We start from the raw sequence: 22,479 nt of genomic DNA, 5'->3' as shown, positions 1-22,479 counted from the left end.
AAGAAAATCTTATTAAATTCTTACATGAAGTGTGACACATGTAATATTTGCTGGAAAATACATCTTAGAAATTAAACTATTAAGAATTAGTGGTAAGTGAGGAATTTTAAATTTAATGTTCTATGATATAGCACAACACAGAATTAATTCTTTATTTATTTATTTATTTATGAGATGGAACCTTGCTCTGTCACCCAGGCTGGAGTGCAGTGGTGTGATCTCGGCTCACTGCAACCTCCGCCTCTTGGGTTCAAGCAATTCTCCTGCCTTGGCCTCCCGAGTAGCTAGGACTGCAGGCGCCTGTCACCACACCCAGCTAATTATTTTTAGTAGAGATGCGGTTTCACCATATTGGCCAGACTGGTCTTGAACTCCTGACCTCGTGATCCGCCCTCCTTAACTTCCCAAAGAGCTGGGATCACAGGCGTGAACCACTGTGCCCTGCTGAATCTTTTATTTTTAAGTGTGAATGTTAAAGGTTGCAAAGTAATAAAATGACATCTGTGGATTTGAAATTCAGAATATTTCTTGTCCATATTGACATTACAACTCAGAGGAATTTCACTCTTACGTGTTTTTTTAGTGAGTGAAGATCAGTGTACAGTTTATATTCTTACTCACCTGTCATCAATTTCTTGGTCATTTTCTCTGGAAAAATTTTGGAGATTATGGCAACTTTTAAACTATTTTGTGTTATTTTTTATGCAAACTTGTTTATTGTTTTCCCAGAGTGGCCAGTCAGAAGTCTATAAGCAACACCTGCCCTTTTAGTGCCTTTCATACTGTTACTATCTGTAATAAAGAAATGTGTATTTATTTTGTAAAACATAATATTTGGAAGTATATATACATCGTCAAATGCTTAATTCTAGGTAGTTACCTCACATAGTTAACATTTTTGTGACGAGCACATGACATTGTCAGCATCTTTCAAAACTACAAATACTTTATTTTGATCTATAGTCACTATGCTGTACAAAAAAAAATCTCTTAAACTTACTCTATTAGCTATAATTATGTATTTTTTGATCAACATCTTTTCAAACCCGCCTTTCTCCTAAATAACTTGGTGTCTGGTGGTCACCACTTTACTTCAATAAGATTAAATTTCTTAGAATCCTTTTGTAAGTGAAATCATGAAATAATAATCTTTGTGCCTGGCTTATTTCAACAAATATAATGTGTTCCTCCAGGTTAATTCATGTGATTGAAAATAATAAAATTTCCTTCTTTAAAGATGAGTAGTATTCCATTGTTTGTATATGCCACATTGTCTTTGTTTACTCATTAAATATTGAAACCACTGATTCTGTATTTTGGTAATTATGAAGAGTGTTGCAAAAACAAGCACAGGCCGGGTACAGTGGCTCAAGCCTGTAATCCCTGCACTTTGGGAGGCCGAGACGGGCGGATCACGAGGTCAGGAGATCGAGACCATCCTGGCTATTGTGGTGAAACTGCGTCTCTACTAAAAAAAAAATATAAAAAACTAGCTGGGCAAGGTGGCGGGCGCCTGTAGTCCCAGCTACTCGGGAGGCTGAGGCAGGAGAATGGCATAAACCCAGGAGGCGGAGCTTACGGTGAGCTGAGATCCGGCCACTGCACTCCAGCCTGGGCAACAGAGCAAGACTCCGTCTCAAAAAAAAAAAAAAAAAACAAGCACAAATGTTTCTTCATTCTGATTTCGTTTGTTTTGGTTATGTAACCAATAATAAAATTATATGGTGGTTTAATTTTAATTTTTTTGAGAAAGCTTTATTTTGTTTTTCATAATGACTGTCCTCATTCACATTCAAACCAACAGTGTGCAAACATTGCCATTTTTTTCACACCTTGACTAACACATTTTTAAAAATGAGTAATTCTAACAGAAATGAGTTTATACAGTATTTTTTGTTTTGCTTTCCCTGATAATAACTGATATTGAGCATTTTAATGTATTTCTTGACCATATGTATGTCTTGAAAAATATTTAAGACTTTCACTCATTTTAATCGTCTTTTGTCATATAGTCATTTGAGTTTCTTATGTATTTTTGATATTAACCACTTGTCACATGTATGATCTGCAAATATTTTCTCTATTTTTTTAGTTATCTCATTTTGTTGATTGTATCAGATTCCATGCAGCAGCTTTTTAATTTGAACTAATCTATTTCTCTTTTGATTTCCTGGGATTTTGAGGTGAATTTATTTTTTAAATTTTTTATTTTTTGAGACGGAGTCTTGCTCTGTCACCAGGCTGGAGTGCAGTGGTGTGATCTCGGCTCACTGCCTCCTTCACCTCCCCAGTCCAAAAGATTGTTCTGCTTCAGTCTACTGAGTAGCTGGGACTACAGGCGCGTGCCACCATGCCCAGCTAATTTTTGTATTTTTAGTAGAGACAGTTTCACCATGTTGTCCAGGCTGGTCTCAATCGCTTGACCTCGTGATCCGCCCGCCTCGACCTCCCAAAGTGCTGGGATTACAGGCATGAGCCACCACGCCAGCCAAGGTTAAATTTTTTTAAGTCACTGCAGCCTAGAACTCTGGGGCTTAAGATGTCCTCCTTCCTCACTCTCCCAACTAGCTGGGACCACAGGTACAAGCCTGTGTGCCCAAGCTGTTGTTATTACTTTTAATGTGTGCTAGTTCCAGGGGTGCACAGAGATTTAAAGGGCACATTTTCCCAGGGTTTAGACATAACATGAGCACTGGGAATGAAAAAGGTCCTACAGGGAAGACAGTGCCCAGGAGAATAGAATCTGGGTGTGGGTGTTACCACTCCCTTTCTCAATTTGATTCTTTCTTGTTCTTTGAAGAGACAGAGTGATAGCTAAAGAGAACTTGGGCTTGGGGTCAGAGGGTCTGATTTTAGGTCTGGAGTTGATCTCTTAAAGGCTATGTGAGATTCACACTGTCTCCAACCTCTCTTCTGCAAAATGAGAAAGGTGAGTCTGGATGAGCCCTGACGTCCGTTTCAGTCTTTTTTTTTTTCATAGGTTTTGGGGAACAGGTGGTATTTGGTTACATGAGTAAGTTTTATGTGTTTTTTGTTTTGTTTTTTGTTTTTTTGAGGAGTCTTGCTGTGTCACCAAGGCTGGAGTACAGTGGCTCAATCTTGGCTCACTGCAACCTCTGCCTCCCGGGTTCAAGCGATTCTCCTGCCTCAGCCTCCTGAGCAGCTGAGATTACAGGTGCAAGCTATCATGCCCGGCTAATTTTTGTATTTTTAGTAGAGACAGAGTTTCACTATGTTGGTCAGGCTGGTCTCGAACTCCTGACCTCGTGATCTGCCTACCTCGGCCTCCCAAAATGTTGGGATTAGAGGCGTGAGCCACCGTGCCTGGCTGAGTAAGTTTGTTAGTGTGATTTGTGAGATTTTCGTAAACCCATCACCCGAGCAGTGTACACTTAACCCAATTTGTAGTCTTTTATCGCTCACCTCCTTCCCAACATTCCCCTCTGAGTGTCCACCATCCATTGTGTCATTTTCATGCCTTTACATCCTCGTAACTTAGTTTCAGCTTGTGAGTGAGAACATACGATGTTTGGTTTTCCTTTCCTGAGTTAGTTCACTTAGAATAATAGTCTTCAGTCCTATCCAGGCTGCTGTGAATTACATTAATTCATTCCTTTTTATAGCTGAGTAGTATTCCATCATATATATACTACAGTTCCTTTGTTTGCTCATTGATTGATGGTCATTTAGGTTTGTTTCACATTTTTGCAATTGCAAATCATTCTGCTATAAACATGCATGTGCAAGTATCTTTTTTGTATGATACCTTTTTTTGCTCTGGGTAGACATCCAGTAGTGGGATTGGTAGATCAAATGGTAGTTCTACCTTTAGTTCTTTAAGGCATCTCCACACTCTTTTCCATAGTGGTTGTGCTACTTTATATTCCCACCAGCAGTGTTGAAGTGTTCCCTTTTCACTGCATCCACACGAACATTTATTATTTTTTGATTATTTGATTATGTCAAATTTGTGGGAGTAAGGTGGTATCACATTGTAGTTTAGATTTGCATTTCCCTGATTATTAGTGATGTTGAGCATTTTTTTCATAGGTTTGCTGGCCGTTTTTATATCTTCTTTTGAGAATTGTCTCTTCGTGTTTTTAGCACACTTTTCAATGAGATTGTTTTTTCCATGCTAATTTGTTTGAATTTATTGTAGATTCTGGATCTTAGTCCTTCGTCAGATGTATAAATTTTGAAAATTTCCTCCCACTCTGTGGGTTTTTGTTTATAGTTTTAGGTCTTAGATCTTAGATTTAAGTCTTAGATCCATCTTGAGTTGATTTTTATATAAGGTGAGAGATGAGAACCCAGTTGTATTCTTCTACATGTGGCTTGCCAATTACCCCAGCATCATTTGTTGAATAGGGTGTCCTTTTCCCACTTTATGTTTTTGTTTGCTTTGTGAAAGGTCAGTTTGCTATAAGTATTTGAGTGTATTTCTGGGTTCTCTATGCTGTTCCATTGGCTTACGTGCCTGTTTTTTATACTGGTACCATGCTGTTTTGGTGACTGTGGCCTTATAGTGTATTTTGAAGTTAGTGTATTTTGAAGTTATAGTGTATTTTGAAGGCATCATGTGATGCCTTCAGATTTGTTGGTTTTGGTTAGTCTTGCTTTGGCTATGCAAGCTCTTTTTTGGTTCCATATGAATTGTAGGATTGTTTTTTATAGTTCTGTGAAGAATAATGATAGCATTTTGGTGGCAATTGTGTTTAATTTGTAGATTGCTTTTGGCATTATGGTCATTTTCACAATATTGATTCTACCCATCCATGAGCAGGCATGTATTTTTATTTGCTTGTGTCATCTGTAATTTCTTTCAGCAGTGTTTTGTAGTTTTTCTTGTAGAGATAGTTCACCTTTGTGGTTAGGTATATTCCTAAGTAATTTTTTTTTTTTTTTGTGCAACTGTTATAAAAGGGGTTGAGTTCTTAATTTGATTTTCAGCTTGGTTGCTGTTGGTGTATAGCAGAGCTACTGATTTGTGTACATTGATTTTGTATTCTGAAACTTTGTTGAATTTATCAGTTTTAGGAGATTTTTGGAGGAGTCTTTAGTGCTTTCTAGGTATACAATTATATCATCAGAAAAAATTACAGTTTGAGCTCCTCTTTACCAATTTGTACGCCCTTTATTTCTTTCTCTTGTTTGATTGCTTTGGGTAGGACTTTCAGTACTATGTTGAATGCAAATGGTGAGACTGGACATTTTTGTCTTGTTCCAGTTCTCAGAGAAAAATGCTTTCAACTTTTCCCCATTCAGTATTATGTTGGCAGTAGATTTGTCATAGATGGCTTTTATTACATTAAAATATGTCTCTGGTATGCCAATTTTCCTGAGGGTTTTAATCATAAAGGGATCCTGGAATTTTGTCAGATGCTTTATCTGCATCTATTGAGATAATCGTGATTTTTTTGTTTTAATTCTGTTTATGTGATATATCACATTTATTGACTTCTACATGTTAAACCATCCATGAATCTTTGGTATAAAACCTACTTGATTATGGTGGATTTTTTTTTAATATGTTGTTTGATTTGATTAGCTAGTATTTTGTTAAGAACTTTTGCATCTGTAGGCTGGGCCTTATGGCTCACATCTGTAATTCTCACACTTTGGGAGGCTGAGGTGGGCAGATCACTTGAGGTCAGGAGTTTGAGACCAGCATGGCTTACATGGTGAAACCCCATCTCTACTTTTATATGTGTGTATATATATATATATAAATTTTTTTTTTTTTCTGCAGTTCTTGGTTAGAATGTTCTGTAAGTATCTGTTAAGCTCATTAGTTCTCGGGTATAGTTTAAGTCCATTGTTTCTTTGTTGACTTGCTGTCTTGATGAACTGTCTAGTGCTGTCAGTGGAGTATTAAAATTTTCCACTATTGTGTTGCTCTCTCTCTCATTTCTTAGGTCTAGTAGTAATTGTTTTATAAATTTGGGAGCTCCAGTGTTAGATGCATATATATATTTAAGATTGTGATATTTTTCTGTTGGACAAGGCCTTTTATTATGATAAAATGTCCCTCTTTGTCTTCTTTAACTGCTATTGCTTTAAAGTTTGCTTTGTCTGATATAAAAATAGCTACTCCTGTTCGCTTTTGGTGTCTATTTGCATGGAATGTTTTCTTCCACTCCATTACCTTAAGTTTTATGTGAATCCTTATGTTAGATGAGTCTCTCGAAGGCAGCAGATAATTAGTTGGTGAATTCTTACCAATTCTTCAATTCTGTATTTTTTAAGTGGAGCATTCAGGCCATTTACTTTCAATGTTAGTATTGAGATGTAAGGTACTATTTTATTCATTGTGCTGTTTGTGGCCTGATAACTGGTTTTTTTTTTTTTAATTGTATTTTTGTTTTATAGGTCCTGTGAGATTTATGCTATAAAGGGGTTCTGTTTGATGTGTTTCAAAGAGGTGTATCAATATTTTGAGCTCTTTTTAGTAGTTCTTTTAGTGCTGACTTGGTAGTGGCAAATGCTCTCAGCATTTGTTTGTTTGAAAGAGACAGTATCTTTTCTTCATTTATGAAGCTTAGTTTTACTGGATAAAAAATTCTTGGCTAATAATTGTTTAATTTAAAGAGACTAAAGATAATGTCCCAACCTTTTCTAGCTTGTAGGGTTTCTGCTGAGAAATCTGTTCTTAATCTCATAGGTTTTTCTTTCCAAAGTTTTAGATTTCTCTTTCTCCTCAGCAGCACCAATTATTCTTAGCTTTGTTCACTTAAAATAATTCTAAACTTCTTGGAAGCTTTATTCATTTTTTCTCATTCTTTTTTTTCTTTGTTGTTGTTGGATTGGGTTAATCCAAAAACCTTGTCTTTGAGCTCTGAAATTCTTTCTTCTGCTTGCTTGATTCTATTGCTGAGACTTTCCAGAACATTTTGCTTTTCTCTAAGTGTGTTCTTCATTTTCTGAAGTTGTAATTGTTTTTCATTTATTCTATCTATTTAACTGAAGATTTCTCCCCTTATTTCTTGTATTTTTTTTTCTATTTCCTAAATTGGACTTCACCTTTCTCTAGTGCCTCCTTGATTAGTTTAATAACTGACCTTCTGAATTCTTTTTTCAGGTAAATCAGGGATTTCCTCTTGGTTTAGATCCATTGCTGGTGAGTGTGATTTTGGGGGAATGTTAAAGAACCTTGTTTTGTCATATTACCAGAATTGTTTTTCTGGTTCCATCTCACTTGGGTAGGCTATGTCCAAGGGAATGGCTAAGTGTCAAGGCTACTGTTCAGATTATTTTGTCCCACGGGGTATTCTCTTGATGTAGTACTCTCCCCTTTTTCCTATCAATGTGGCTTCCTGAGAGCCAAGCTGTAGTGATTGTTATCTCTCTTCTGGATCTAGCCACTCAGCAGGTCCATCAGGCTCCAGGCTGGTACTGAGGGTTGTCCACACAGAACTGATGTGAATTGAACGCAAGTCTGTCAGCAGTGGATATTAACACCTGCTTTCGTGGAGGTAGCAGATGATAAATTGGACTCTGTGAGAGTCCTTAGTTTTGGTTGTTTAATACACTATTTTTGTACTGGTTGGCCACTTGCCAGGAGCTGGCGCCTTCAAGGGAGCATCAACTGTGGTAGTATAGGGAGAATCAGGTGGTGGGTGGGGTCCTAGGACTCCCAAGAATATATGATATTTGTTTTCAGCTACCAGGGTGGGTAGGGAAGGAAGATCCTGTGGGGCCATGGGTAGGTGTGTTTGAGCTTAGCCTCTCCTTGGGCGGGGCTTGCTGCAGCTGCAGTGGGAAATGGAGGTGTGGTTCCCAGGTCAATAGAATTATGTTCCCAGAGAATTATGGCTGCCTCTACTGTGCCACGCAGGTTGTCAGGGGTGTGGTGAAGAGGGGGAAAGCCAGCAGTTACATGCCTCACCCATCTCTCATGCAACCCAAAAACCAAGACTCATTCCCACCATGCTCCCCACCCCCAAGAGCACCGAGTATTCTGCCAGGCAGTGAGGGAGCAGAGCTAAGAGATTGTCCCTGGCCACTAGTCTCCCAGCTGCAAAAGCAGGCAGGGCTTTTGTGCCTTGCTGCCTGTGGAGTCTGCTCACCCAATTCACACCCTTTCTGAGTTTCTGGTCAGGAGACTTCACGTTTGGTTAGAATTGTTAGAAAGTTCAGCTGGAGATTTCCTTCTCCCTGTGGTCCTTTCCAAGTGCCCCTGGCACCCCTCCCCAGGGACCCCTTTGAGGCAAGTCTAAAATGGCTTCCCAGAAGACTCAGAGAGCCCACAGGGCTTTTCCTGCTTCTTCTACCTCTGTGTAGCTCAACTCTCTAAACTGACTCAGCTCCAGGTAAAGTCAGATTTCTTATTCCATGTTCTAGACCTTCAGGTTCCCCAGTGAGGGTATGTGTTCAAGGGTAGAACTATCCCTTTTTCCCACTTTCACATCTTGAACACTATCAGTATTTGGGCTGTCTGCCAGGTCCTGCAGGAGCAACGTGCTTCCTTCAGAGGGTCTTCGGATTCTCTCAGCTCTCCTGGTTTATTCTTGCAGTACTTCTGGAGCAAAAGTTAATGATGTGAGTCTCCACATACTGCTCTGAGTGGGAGCTGCAATCTAGTCCTTGCCTCCTGTTCACTATTTTTTTTCCCAAAAAAGAGTTTTTAAAATGTCTCTTTATTTCTACTAATTTAGAAAATTCAAAGCTAAAAATGTTAAGTCAAAAATAAAAAGTAGCATTGGATGAGAGGGTGTTGGGCCTAATGGTTAAGATTGAAACTCTGTATCAGGTGGTTCCTTGTTGCCTTCCAGTTTTGCCGTATATGGGCTGTATGACATGAATACAATTTCTTGATCTCTCTGTGCTTGACTCTTCAGCTCTTTACTGCCTAAATCTTAGGGTTTTGGTAAAATTAAAGCAGTTAATACAAATAAATGTGCCCAATAAGTCCCTAGCACGTAGTGACTGTACAGGAAATTTATTCACTCTTATTTGTTGATTCTTTTAGATCACAATTAATGTTAAACCTAAAAACAAAGTGGCCACATCAGTGGTTTGTAACCCGTGTTTCTTCTAGTCAGTCTGGGGGTATAATAGTAGTTGAATGTTTTAAATACTATCCTTTTAAAAATATATATATTAATAGTATTTTCACTGACCAATCAGAGTAGTGTACATTATGGGGTACAATGAGATATTTGAATATATGTATATAGTATGAAATGATTATGTCGAGTTAAATAACAACTTGCTTACCTATCATTTTTTATGGTGAGACACTCGAAATTTACTCTTAGTTATTCTAAAATATACATTATTGTTTACTATAGTCACCCTGCTGTGCAATAGATCTCAAAACCTGTTTATCCTATCTATTTGAAACTGTAGTTTTTGATCAACCCCTCTCTGTTTCCTTCCCACCATACCCAGCCTCTGGTAAAGATTATTCCACTTTCTACTTTTTTGAGTTAAACTTTATTCTGTTTTTTAATACAAGAGCAATTAAAAAATAAATATGTATTTGAATGACAAGTTTAAGTTCAAGCTGCAATGTTGGCAATGCAGGTTTTTGATACAGATCACAAAAAGCGTTCACAAAAACATACTGGTGCAAAGGACAAAATAATGCTAAGAATTAGGCTAAAAAGCTGCTGATTTTAAGAAAACAAAAGGCCTAAAATCACTATACAAAATATAAAATGTATTAAACACTACCATCCACAGAACAGTCTTTATTATTGATTATATTTAAAAATTATATATTGAATTGTAAATGAGTATTATACATGAACCTCCATTTGGAAGGCAATTCCTTATAGCACTATAGAACATTGCAAAAAGTATCCTTTTTTAAATTTATTTATTTATTTATTTTTTATGTTTTTTTCACCCCACCCCATAAAGACAAAATTCCCTTTTCTCCTCTTCCTTGTTCAAATTCCACTGCTTATTCCACCAACACCCAAGGAATAACAAGACCCAGTTTACTTCTCTTGGCCCCTTATCTGATAAGGCTCACAGCAATCTTAACCTCTACTACAATCAGCAAATTGAGCCCTCATTTCTGGGCCAGATTCTGGAAAGTTGCAAAACATCCTTATGCTTCGAGGGGCCTGAGGACTCCTTCAAAGATCAAGGGGGCAGTGGAACTGGCAGAAACTGGCATGCCTGCCCTGCAGGGCTGAGACAAGGGGACCTTTCTAAGCAAAAACACCCCAACATCTGTCACTGAAAGTCTAACCAGGCAAAACCAACGAGCAGCAGGCGCCAAACTAGGGCTGTGCCTGAAAGGTGGACATCTCCCCGCTTTCGCCATAAAGGCAAGGGAGATAGAGACAGCCAACTGAGTATTTGACCTCCTCTGTCTTCTGAAAAGTTTGCGTATTTTAGGCCAAAGCCATGTTGCAGAGAAAGACATTTGGTCAAAGGGTAGCCTTTGCTGTTTATGGCTGGATACAGCTGCCATTCCTGGACAGCCTGGTTTGTGGCTGCTTTCTGGAAGATTTTCCCCCTTATGCAGAGTACTTAAGAATTAATAGGAAAATGTTCAGTGGAACTTCGTAACTGACAAACACGTTAACAGCAGCTTCTCAAAGGCCACCCTCAGCCAATGATCACAGCTCCTTCCAGTCGATGGGCTTCTTGCCAGACTTCTGCAGCAGCTCATTGGTCTTTGAAAAGTGTCTACATCCAAAGAACCCTCTATACACTGACAAAGGGGAAGGATGAGCCGTCTGTAGTACATGGTGCCGCTTCCTATCAATGGCACTGCCCTTCTTCTGAGCATAAGAGCCCCAGAGCAAGAAAACAAGGCCATTTGAGTTCTGATTTAGCCAGGACACAACTGCATCGGTGAATTGCTCCCAGCCTCTCTCCTTATGAGAGTTGGCTTGATAGGCCCGAACCGTGAGGACAGCGTTGAGTAGGAGAACACCTTGCTTGGCCCATCCAGATAAATCTCCATGGCCAAGATGAACAAAATCCTCTATGTCTATAGATAGCTCTTTATAAATGTTCTCCAAACTGGGCGGAGGCAGAACAGGCCTTTGAACACTAAAGCAGAGCCCGTGAGCTTGATTAGGTCCATGATATGGATCCTGTCCCAGGATGACAACCTTCACATCTCTTATGTCACACATCTGGGTCCAGGTGAGGACTTGGTGTGGGGGTGGATAAACAGTGTAAGGCTTTCTTTCTTCTGCAAAAAATCCCATTAGCTTGATAAAATACGGTTTTCCGAACTCCCCGCTGAGGTGCTTCTTCTAGCTCTCCCCAAAGCCCACAGGCACGTTGCGGGCCGCAAGTCTGAGCAGGGCCGCGGCCTTGTTCCTCTGGATCCGGTCCAACTGCTCAGCACTCAGTGGCGAGGATGACGGCGTCCCGGGCTCCTCCTGCGCTGCCGGGGCCTTCTTGGCGGGGTTGGCCTGCAAGGGGTCCCCGCAGAGGCGGCTCAAGAGTTGCAGAGGCCCCTTCCCAGGAGTCCGCAGCTTCTGGCCCAAACCCCATGGCCCAAGGCAGAAGACGCCCATTAGTGGAGCAGGTCGCAGCAAAAGTGGACAATAGGAGCCCAGGACTGGGCCCAGTCCGGGAATTGGGAATTAGATTCTAAACTGGAGCGGGGAGTGGGCAGTATCCTTTTTTTGCTATCGATAAAGAAAACAGTTAATGGTATTACTGTAAATATCAGGAAGGCTACATAAAAAAAAATAATATTTCTTTTTTGTCTTCAAAGTGTTTTCCAAGGAGTGAAGCACTTGCCGTGTTGAACCAATGCACTACTGGAGAATGTTCTGGGTCCGAGATGCTCTTGAGAGACAAGACTAGGCTTTTCAAATCAAACATTCAAAGGAATCATGCAACCTTCTTATGACTGGGATGCCATCATGTGCCACTGACCAATGCTGTCTCTCCAGAAAACCATTCAAGACGCTTAAAAAAACATCAAACTTATATGATAAATGTACATAAAATGAAGACACCAACTGCTATTTGACACAACTACTGGTTATGTCTGTGCTATGTGAAAGCACCTTTAAAAAGAGCCTATGCGGCAAGAGATAAGTGTCGAAAGATTCAAAATGAATCATCAGTATTGGATAACAATATAATTCTTAACTCAGAAGCTGCCTCAAGATTAGGTGCATCTTCAGTTAATGTAACAGGAAAAAAAGGCAATGGATTTTATTTTATTAATTGTATCCACTTACAAACCAACCTAAGGTCACCCGATGTGTAGATACAATGAGATTTTTGTTGCTTATAGTCTTTAATTGAAGTGACGATAAAGGAAATAGATCTATTTAAAAACAAAACCAAACAGCTATTTCTGTCTAGATTAAGAGGTGGCCCCAGGTGTGGGATTCACATTTTGAGTGGCCACTTGTGGTGCGATCTTGATGATCCAGGGTTTGTCTATGATTCTGGCTGTGTGGTTGCCCTTCTCTACAATCCCAATAATCATGCTTGGTGGCCTTCACCATATTTGGAGGACTTTATCTCTGCTCACGTGGTAAACAGATCAGAAGGCCGCCTGTCCTGTTGAGCCTCCCCATGTTCATCATCACCTCCTGGTAGGCCAGCTCTACATCTTCTTGGGTGACCACTAGTTTAATCTTATTCCATTTCTCAGGAATATCCAGCCCCTGGTGCACAGTCACTGCCACCTGTGTCCCCAGGGGTTTTGTCAGCACCAGCATGTCCCCTGGCACTGCATTGTCTGGCATGATAAATTCACTGGGCTGGCAGACAGTGGTAGCGACTCCTCCCAGGACAATCCAGGGGTTTAGTACTATTTGGCTGCCTGTTACAGATGTTCCTGTTTATTCAGCTGCATCTTTAAAACCTTGGATAATCAGAAGCATCACTTTATCTCTTTCCCTGTCAGTCATTTTATTATTGACTCTAAGGAGCATCAGCATATTGCCACATTCCGTGACCCCCATTGCATAGGGGTCACTGAGAACATTGGCACATCCTGCCCATCCTATGAGAGTCATCTATGATCAGGAAAATGTAATCTGTGATTTGAACCAAGGAAAGCCCACTGTGTCTCAAAGGAATGACACAAGTATCCATTCCAATGCCAGGCCTTGGCATAACGGCTCCCAAAAATTGCTCATCCTCTTGGAAGTGGTTCGCCTGTAAAGATTCCAGCAATTTTTGCAGGACATCTTGGGGCACTTTGCAGCCTTAAGTTCAGTGAATCTGGTTAGCCAGAAGCTTTTGTCCAATTTGTAACTTTCCAGGTTAAAGGACTCCCGGGTAGACATGGTTCTTGGGCCTCGCCCTCCTCACAGCTCATCCTCTCCCCTCCCTTTGCAGGTTGGCTGGGTTCTTTATGGATCTAGTGGCTCGCTTTGCACCCCGAGTTAAACTTCATTCTGTGTGTGTGTGTGTGTGTGTGTGTGTGTGTGTGTGTATGATCATGTAGTATTTGTCTTTCTGTGTCAGGATTATTCCATGTAGTATGATGTCTTCTAAATTTATCTATATTGTTTCAAATGATGAAATTTACCACCTTTTAAGGCTGAATAGTATTCCATTGTGTATCTATACAACATTTATTTTTAAAACTTAAATATATTGATCAAAAAACTCGTGCTATAAAAGGGCATTTCCGTCTTAACATACTAGTGTAATTCAGCATATACATATCTTATTAATTAATTTGTACTGAGCATTAACCATAATACTATTATGTGTTAATAAATTTAATTCTCACAGTAACTGAATAACATAGGTGTTGTTATTATCCTCAGTTTGCAGAGAAAGAAACAGCCAATATTAAAACACAGGCAAATGTGTCTCCAGAGATAACACTCCTGAGTATAACAATAAAAACCATCTTTAATCGCTTGAACCTGGGAGGTGGAGGTTGCAGTGAGCCAAGATCGAGCCACTTCACTCCAGCCTGGGTGACAGAGTGAGGCTCTGTCTCAAAAAAACAAAACAAAACAAAAACCTCTTTAACCAGAAGAGAAATAATTATTTTTAACACTCACTTTTAATAAAAATTAACAAAAATTGAATAATTGGGTACATTTTCATTGTTTAATGTTTTTGTGAATGTATAAAATGGTACACAAAGAATAAGCCAGAAAGCAGTTAATATTTTTAGAGGATTCTACTATACTGTAATACAATATTGAACTTTAAACACACACACACACACACACACACACACATATATACTTCTTTTCTTTTTTTTGGAGACAGAGTCTCACTTCATTACTCCAGCTGAAGTGCAGTGGCATGATCTCAGATCATTGCAACCTCCATTTCCCAGGTTCAACTGCTACAGGCATACACCACCACACCTGGTTAACTTTTGTATTCTTAGTAGAGATGAGGTTTCACCATGTTTACCAGGCTAGTCTTGAACTTCTGACCTCAAGTGATCTGCCCACCTCGGCCTCCAAAAGTGCTGAGATTACAGGCATGAGCCGTCACACCTAGTCATAATATAAATATTGCTTGAATGCAAGAACACTTATGTAGATATTTGCTCTTAGATTAACATGATAAAAGTAACAATTAGAAAAAAATGAAATGGGATAAAACTAGTCAAAACCACATCTTTTCAATGGCTTGGCATAATTGACATGCTTTTGGAAATGCCCAGATTCCTGACAAGAAGCAAAGAGAAGATTTAGACTTTGGTCTATCATTAAGTTTTTTATTTTTGGAATCTAATCTGAAATCCTGGCTAAAGGATTTGAAGAGGGCATTCTTTAGGTGGCTACCTAGGGTTTTCAAGGCAATACAAAGATAAATTTCATAGGTAGGAAAATGCATACTATATACATACATTGCTCTTCTCTGATTTGCTTTAACATTAAAAGATTAAAGATTGCAAATCTAATCTCTCAATTTAGAATAAATTAACAAAGGATTTATTTTTCAGCCAAGCAAATAATTGTATTGAATTAATAGGTAACAAATGCCATTAGCTGACAAAAGATAGTATGACTAGATTCAGTAAGTATGTAGCCATGTAACTAACAGTATTTTAAATTAAGGCCCTTATAGGTGCATGTGGACATCATTTCTGTGCAATGTGATGCACCTCCACCTAGCACCTTCTTCTGCCTGCTTACAGAGATACCAATTTCCCCGAGTGACTCAGTGTGAATACTAAAAATTGAGAATGCTGTATTCAGAGGGATTACTAGGAACATATTATTAAAAAATTCTACAAATCTTACTCTGCCTCCCAAAGGCTATTAGTAAACAACTGTTTATTTACAGTGCTCAATTGAATTTATGGAACATTTCAATATTCCTGGTGAGTCAGAGACACTTAAGTGTCAACAAAATTTCATAATATATACATGAATGAGATAAAGTCTTCTTAGTTAAAAATTTTATTTTATCAGTACATTTAGAGAAGAATAAAAAAGAACAGTCCTTTGGGCACATCAGTACCACCCAAACAAGTGCATTTTTTCATCATTGTTAAAGTAGCAATAGCACCACGTGCTTTCCAGGGACCAGGTGGCCTGTTTCCCACTGATATAAAGTGGAGTAGGCATTGAAATAGCGAAGGAGGGTGATACAAATTGGATGCATATATAAAATACAATTTTGAATAAAAAGCATTTGATGTTGTAGAACTATAGATGAGACTATTAGTATGAGGTCATAATATTTTTACTTCTTTTGACAGAATAACTTCACAATATTCTTATTTCAAAAAATACTCTTTTTTCTGCTGTGTATTGCCTAGTTTTTGGTCAAATATTACCTGAGCTCCATAGAAATCAATAAAATGGATCTATATTTTGCCACAAGCATTTTATTATTGATGCATGTGCTTATTTTGCTTAAAATACATTAGCTTTTCATGAAAAATCTACACTTTTCTTTCAGGGTTTTGTTTATTGCTGAGAAGTGTCCTGCCAGAAAACTGCTATTCTCAGCTCTACTTACGTTGACTAATAGTGAGTGGAAGTGATGTGTGGGTAAAAAGCAAATGTATGTTTTCTGCATCTCTTTGTTAATTTATTCACAGAAGAAAGAGGAGGATGCAGATAGAAGATGAAAAAAGAAATGATTACTAAAATATCATAAGGAAGTCTTTTTATCAAGGAAAAAACCATAAGGGATAATGTGAGAAGAAAATATATTATTTTGCTAAGCCTCTGAAATGTCAGTATACAACCTGCATTGCTTTAACAAATATATTATTCCTTCAGTTTTGATTCTTCAGGATATGTTTCAATTCCCTAGTGAATCAAAACTACAAGGAAAATAACATTTGTTAAGGTAATAGATGTAGGAAAGACCCATTATGTTTGGCCAACATCTTTTCCACGCACAGTCGCAGGCAGTCGTTATTCTACTCTCTGCTTCTATGAGTTTGATTTTTCTTTTACACTCTGCATAGAAATGAGATCTTTTAAAAAATTTTTTCCAATGCTGGCTTATTTTACTTAGCATAATGTCCTTCAGGTTCATTAAGTTTTTTGCAAATAACAAGGCTTTCTTCTTTTTAAGGGCTGAATAGCCTTCCATTGTGTAAATATACCACATTTTCTTTATTCATTCAACTGTTGATGACCATTTCGGTTGATTCCATATCTTGCCTATTGTGAGTAATCCACTTTCTTCTTTCTCTTTCATTTTTTATATCTTCTTTTTTATTTCTAGTGCAGTGGTGCGATCTCAGTTCACTGCCACCTCCACCGCCTGGGTTCAAGTGATTCTTCTGTCTCAGCTTCCCAAGTAGCCGGGATTACAGGCACACACCACCACACCTGGCTAATTTTTGTATTTTCAGTAGAGATGGGGTTTCACCATGTTGGCCAGGCTGGTTTTGAACTCCTGACCTTGTGAACCACCCACCTTGGCCTCCCAAAGTGCTGGGATTACAGGCATGAGCCACAGTGGCTGGCCAACTTTGTTGTTTTCAGTGATCCTCAGATATCTTCCATTGCAGAAAATTGTATTTTATTAGTTATTATTGTGTTTTTTGGACTCATCTACATGGGATGGGTCCTAAGAGATTCAGTTTTAAAAAGTTTATTTGGTACATTAAGGACATTATTTATCTTTTGTAACCTGTTCATGTCTATGTCTGTTACTTGCATCAGGCAATGACTCAAACAATTCTCAAAAAATGGAAAGTATATTTCTCTTAAAGTTGGCTTATTAAGGGACTATGAGGTGATCCAATTCAATAAGAACCGAACTAGACCTACTAAGATCAGTCAGGACTATCAGAGAATTTTTAAAATACATTCACCATTAACCCCAAGATAATTGTGAATCCCAAGTTTTACCCTAAGAAAAATTATTGCAATGCAGTAAAGTTGACTTTGTCTTTAAAAAGAAAGAGGAGCACAATGAGATTTCCTGTGACCAGTTGAAGTTCATAGTAAATCTTCTGATAGCATTTAGTTGCAATCACAATAAATTATACTTGTCTCTGACTTTTATAATTAATCTCTTCTCTCTTTAAAAAACTGTATTTTCTTTATAAAAATAGTGATTATTGGCTGGGTGCGGTGGCTCATATCTGTAATCCCAGCACTTTGGGAGGCCAAGGTGGGTGGATCACGAGGTCAGGAGTTTGAGACCAGCCTGACCAACTTGGTGAAACCCCATCTCTACTAAAAATACAAAAATTAGCCAGGCCTGGTGGCACGCAACTGTAATTCCAGCTACTCGGGAAGCTGAGGCAGGGGAATTGCTTAAACCCAGGAGGTGGAGGTTGCAGTGAGCGGAGATCATGCCACTGCACTCCAGCCTGGTAGCACAGCAACACTCTGTCTCAATATAATTATATAATTGTAACATCCTAAGTATGTATTTGTTGGGTACACTGTCATATTTTTATGTTTATGCTGTAAAATGTTTAAATCAAGCTAAGTAACAAATTCATTACCTCACATACTTATTATACTTTTGTGACAAAAACATTTAAAATCTTTTTATACCAATTTTGAAATATACACTGCATTATTATTTATTATAGTCAACATTCTGTGCAATTAATCACTGAATCTTATTTCTCCTAAGTGAAACTTGGTCCACGTCCATCAACATTTTTTCTTTCTTCAACCACTTCCTCCCCAGCCTCTGTCACATTTTTACTTATACTAAGTTACATTAAAGCCATTAATGTAATTAAAGAAATTAAATCTTTTGCTATGCAATAATGGTATGAACATAAATAATGTTAAATAACTTTATTAGAAAGTTTGACTAATTAGGCATATAAATAAATGGGCAGCAATTTTGGCCAGTAAATAAAAATACCCATTATTTTCAAACACCAGACAATTATTTTAAATGGAAAGGTTTCAGGCCTAATATATGTCGTTGAATTTATGAAAGCAGAAACCCAGGAGGTAGTATTTTCTGAGCATTGTAAATAACAATGAAAATTATTGACTAAAATGAATTCAAGTAATATGTAGCCAAATAGAAATCTCATTAAAAAATTTAAAAGTACTGGATGCACCAGCTCATGCCTGTAATTCCTGCACTGTGGGAGGCCAGTGCAGAAGAATTACTTGAACCCAGAAGTTTAAGACCAGCCTGAGCAATATAGTGAGATCTCATCTCTACCAAAAAAAAATTAATTAATTAATTATGACATTTAAGGATCACTTGAGCCTAGGATGCTGAGGCTGCAATGAGCTGTGATCCTGACACTGCACTTACCTGGGTGACAAAGCAAGATGGTGCCTCAAAAAATAAAATTTTAAAATTAAGTTCTTAATCAAATGGAAGATTTAAACAGATCATTTTTATTGATTCAGAACAGTGCTGGCGGGCGCAGTGGGTCACGAATGTAATCCCAGCACTTTGGGAGACCAAGGTGGCTGGATAACCTGAGGTCAGGAGTTTGAGATCAGCCTGACCAACATGGAGAAATCCTGTCTCTACTAAAAATACAAAATTAGCAGGGCATGGTGGCACATGCCTGTAATCTCAGCTACTGGGGAGGCTGAGGCAGGAGAATCACTTGAACTTGGGAGGTGAAGGTTGTGGTGAGCCAAGATCGCACCATTGCACTCCAGCCTGGGCAACAAGAGTGAAACTGTGTCTCAAAAAAAAAGAAAGAAAGAGAGAGAGAGAGAGAGAGAAGAAAGAGAAAGAAAGAAAGAAAGAAAGAAAAATGAAACGTGCTAATGAAGAACCATGGTGATCAAAGCCAAAAACTTGAATTTAGGTCAGTAATTTTGCCAACATTGTCTTACTGATACAGGAAAACAGTATTCTGGCCATATGTAGGTATTATTCTCTACAGTTAAGTACGTTTACTTCAGATATTTGTAAAAATATAAAATCAATTTTTTAGTATTAAAAATTATGGTATATTGAGGAAAGAATATGTTCTAACTGATGCAACTTGAGATTTCTCATGAGATGCTATTGTCTGCCACACAAGAAAATTGTAAAATAATTTCCTCAGGTATATGCTGTTGATATTTGTGCATTTTGGAAAGATATTATGTATCCTGAAATCTTTAAATATAAAAATATTTTACATGCTAAAATTCTGAGAAAGTTACAAGAACTTTAAAAATCCTTAATAGAGGCCGGGCACGGTGGCTCAAGCCTGTAATCTCAGCACTTTGGGAGGCCGAGGCGGGTGGATCACGAGGTCAGGAGATCAAGACCCTCCTGGCTAACACGGTGAAACCCCGTCTCTACTAAAAAATACAAAAAACTAGCCGGGCGAGGTGGCGGGTGCCTGTAGTCCCAGCTACTCGGAGGCTGAGGCGGGAGAATGGCGGGAACCCGGGAGGTGGAGCTTGCAGTGAGCCGAGATCGAGCCACTGCACTCCAGCCCGGGTGACACAGCGAGACTCCATCTCAAAAAAAAAAAAAAATCCTTAGTAGAATATAAAGAAACGTAGTGCACATGTACCCTAGAACTTAAAGTATAATTTAAAACAACACCCTAAAACATAAAATAAAAGTCCTTGTCTACAAAAAATAATAATAATAATAACAACATAAACTAACTGCAGACATTGCAAATGTGATATCTTTCACAAGTGAGAACCAAATTACAACTTATACAGTTACAGGACTTAGGTTTAAAATGTTTAATCCAAGACAATGGGGAAAACAGAAAATATACTAATAATGTGAAAAGTACAAGAAGTTATAAGGGTGACAAGTCACATTTGTTTGTTTTGTGTGTGTGTGGGTTTTTGTTTTGTTTTGTTTTTTGTTTTGTGAGACAGAGTTTTGCTCTTGTTGCCCAGGCTAGAGTGCAATGGCATGATCTTGGCTCATCACAACCTCTGCCTCCTGGATTCAAGCGATTCTCCTGACTCAGTCTCCCAAGTGGCTGGGATTACAGGCACCCACCACCATGCCCAGCTAATTTTGTATTTTTAGTAGAGATGGGGTTTCTCCATGTTGGTCAGGCTGGTCTCCAACTCCCAACCTCAGGTGATCCACCCCCCTTGGCCTCCCAAAGTGCTGGGATTACAGGCGTGAGCCACTGTGCCCAGCAACAAGCCATATTTGAAAAACAGCCAGCCTTTCCTCAGGTGTCCCGCATCCTCCGATTCCTCCTTCCTGGTCACTGCATCCTTGGCTGGCATCAGAAAAATGGCTACAAACTTCCCAGTACATGAGAAGATCTGGTTCGACAAGTTAAAATATGACAATGCAGAAAGGAGATTCTTCGAGCAGATGAATAAGCCTGTGGCCGGTGCCTCCCACCAGGAGAACAACACCAGCATGATCCTCCATGACACTGCGAGAGCCAGGGAGAATTTCCAGGAATCCCTGGCCAGAAGCTCAGGCCCCAAGCTCATGTCTCGGGGCCTCCAGTGGACCCAGCGGAGACAACAATGAGCTCGTCTTCCGGATCCCCAGTCTGGAAGTGGAGAACCAGAGCTGCGCAGGTTGGTGCAGGAGCTGCAGCAGGCCATTTCCAAGCTGGAGGCCCAGGTGAACGTGCTGGAGAAGAGCTTGCCTGGGCACCACAGCCCCGCAGACCCAGAATGTGTCTCTCATGAGCCAAGTAGAGCCGCCGACCAAGAAGCCAGCCAAACCAGCAGAGGATGATGAGGACGATGACATTGACTTCCTGGGGATAGGCCCCCAAATCTGGCCATAAATTGGCCCCCAAACTGGCCGTAAACAAGATCTCTGCAGCACTGTGACACGTTAGTGATGGCCATGGTAAACCCTGAAGGTTGTGGGTTTACCGGAATGAGAACAAGAAACACCTGGCCCACCCAAGGTGGGAAATCTGCTAAAAGGTGTTCCTGAACCACAAACAATAGCATGAGCAATCTGTGCCTTAAGGACATGTTCCTGCAGCAGATAACTAGCCAGAGCCTAACGCTTTGTTTCAGCCCATCCCTTTGTTTCTTGTTTTAGTTAATCTATGATCTGTAGAAACAATGCTTATCACTGGCTTGCTGTTAGTAAATATGTGGGTAAAACTCTGTTCAAGGCTCTCAGCTCTGAAGGCTGTGAGTCCCCTGATTTCCCACTCCCCAGGCTATATTTCTATATGTGTGTCTTTAATTCCCCCAGCACCACTGGGTTAGGGACTGTGCTGGTCTTGGCATTGACCTGTTTGCCAGTGACAATGAGGAGGAGGACAAGGAGGCAGTACTGCTGCGGGAGGAGCGACTGTGGCAGTACACAGAGAAAAACGCCAAGAAGCCTGCACTGGTGGCAAGCCCTCCATCCTGCTGGATGTCAAGCCTTGGGATGCTGAGACTAACATGGCCCAGCCGGAAGCTTGTGTGTGCTCCATCCAGCTGGACCGGCTGCTCTAGGGGGACTCTAAGCTGGTGTCCATGGGCTATGGTAACCAGAAGCTGCAGGTTCAGTGTGTGGTGGAGGATGACAAGGTGGGGACAGACTTGCTGGGGGAGGAGATCACCAAGTTTGAAGAGCACATGCAGAGTGTTGACATTGCAGCTTTGAAAAACATCTGAAGCCTTAGTGTGTGTGTGTATGCGCACGTGAGCATGTGCTTGAGGCCCTGCCATGTTTAAAAACTGAGACCAGCAAAAAAAAAAAAAAAAAAGAAAGAAAGAAAGAAAGAAAAAAAAAAACAGCCAAATGTGATGGAAACAATTGAAAATATAATCAGTCTACTTAATATACAGCATATGTGTTAAACATTAAATTAGTCTGAGCTGATGAGAAGATTAGTGAACTAGAACATGAAGCAGTAATTACTGTAAAGACAAATAAAAGGAGAAAAATTATATTAATAAAATCTAACATATACATGTATGACAGGGAGAATGAGATGGAGTAAACAAGTCCGATTATTTTTATAGAACATATTTTCAAAATCAAAGTCAATATTCGGAGTTGGTGACTCATAAGTTTCTAAAATTGAAAAGCAGACATAATTGCTTCTCAGCCTTTTGGCTAAAATCAAGTGAAAACCAGATATAAGTGCTTGAATTCAAACATGCAGTGTGCCAAAAAGAGAAAAATAACAAAATTAATTCCTTAAAAAAATAAATTACTTAAAACAGGCTGCATAACACCAAGGAGAAGAAAAACACTACAAATCTG

General features: G+C 39.3%; 2 protein-coding genes and 2 pseudogenes across 2 annotated transcripts; 1 reads left to right on the top strand and 3 right to left on the bottom strand.

Moving 5' to 3' along the window:
• Positions 1 to 10,373: 10,373 nt before the first annotated feature.
• LOC117073539 (uracil-DNA glycosylase-like) lies at positions 10,374 to 11,196 on the bottom strand. The gene has a single exon (XM_033194579.1). The coding sequence runs from the start codon at positions 11,172 to 11,174 to the stop codon at positions 10,575 to 10,577; it is 600 nt and encodes a 199-aa protein (XP_033050470.1). The 5' UTR covers positions 11,175 to 11,196; the 3' UTR covers positions 10,374 to 10,574.
• LOC117073544 (uracil-DNA glycosylase-like) lies at positions 10,575 to 11,581 on the bottom strand. Its single transcript, XM_033194582.1, has one exon. It carries the CDS (start codon positions 11,487 to 11,489, stop codon positions 11,223 to 11,225), a length of 267 nt encoding a protein of 88 aa, XP_033050473.1. The 5' UTR covers positions 11,490 to 11,581; the 3' UTR covers positions 10,575 to 11,222.
• A 437-nt stretch (positions 11,582 to 12,018) lies between these two features.
• On the bottom strand, positions 12,019 to 13,229 carry LOC117073536 (annotated as a pseudogene).
• A 7,240-nt stretch (positions 13,230 to 20,469) lies between these two features.
• Positions 20,470 to 21,950, top strand: LOC117073548 (annotated as a pseudogene).
• Positions 21,951 to 22,479: the final 529 nt, after the last annotated feature.

The sequence above is a fragment of the Trachypithecus francoisi genome, unplaced genomic scaffold (genome assembly GCF_009764315.1).
Source record: "Trachypithecus francoisi isolate TF-2019V2 unplaced genomic scaffold, Tfra_2.0 Lachesis_group4, whole genome shotgun sequence".
Lineage (NCBI taxonomy): Eukaryota > Metazoa > Chordata > Mammalia > Primates > Cercopithecidae > Trachypithecus > Trachypithecus francoisi.
The sequence above is the reverse complement of the archived record's forward strand: the minus strand, read 5'-3'. Positions and strand labels throughout refer to the sequence as shown.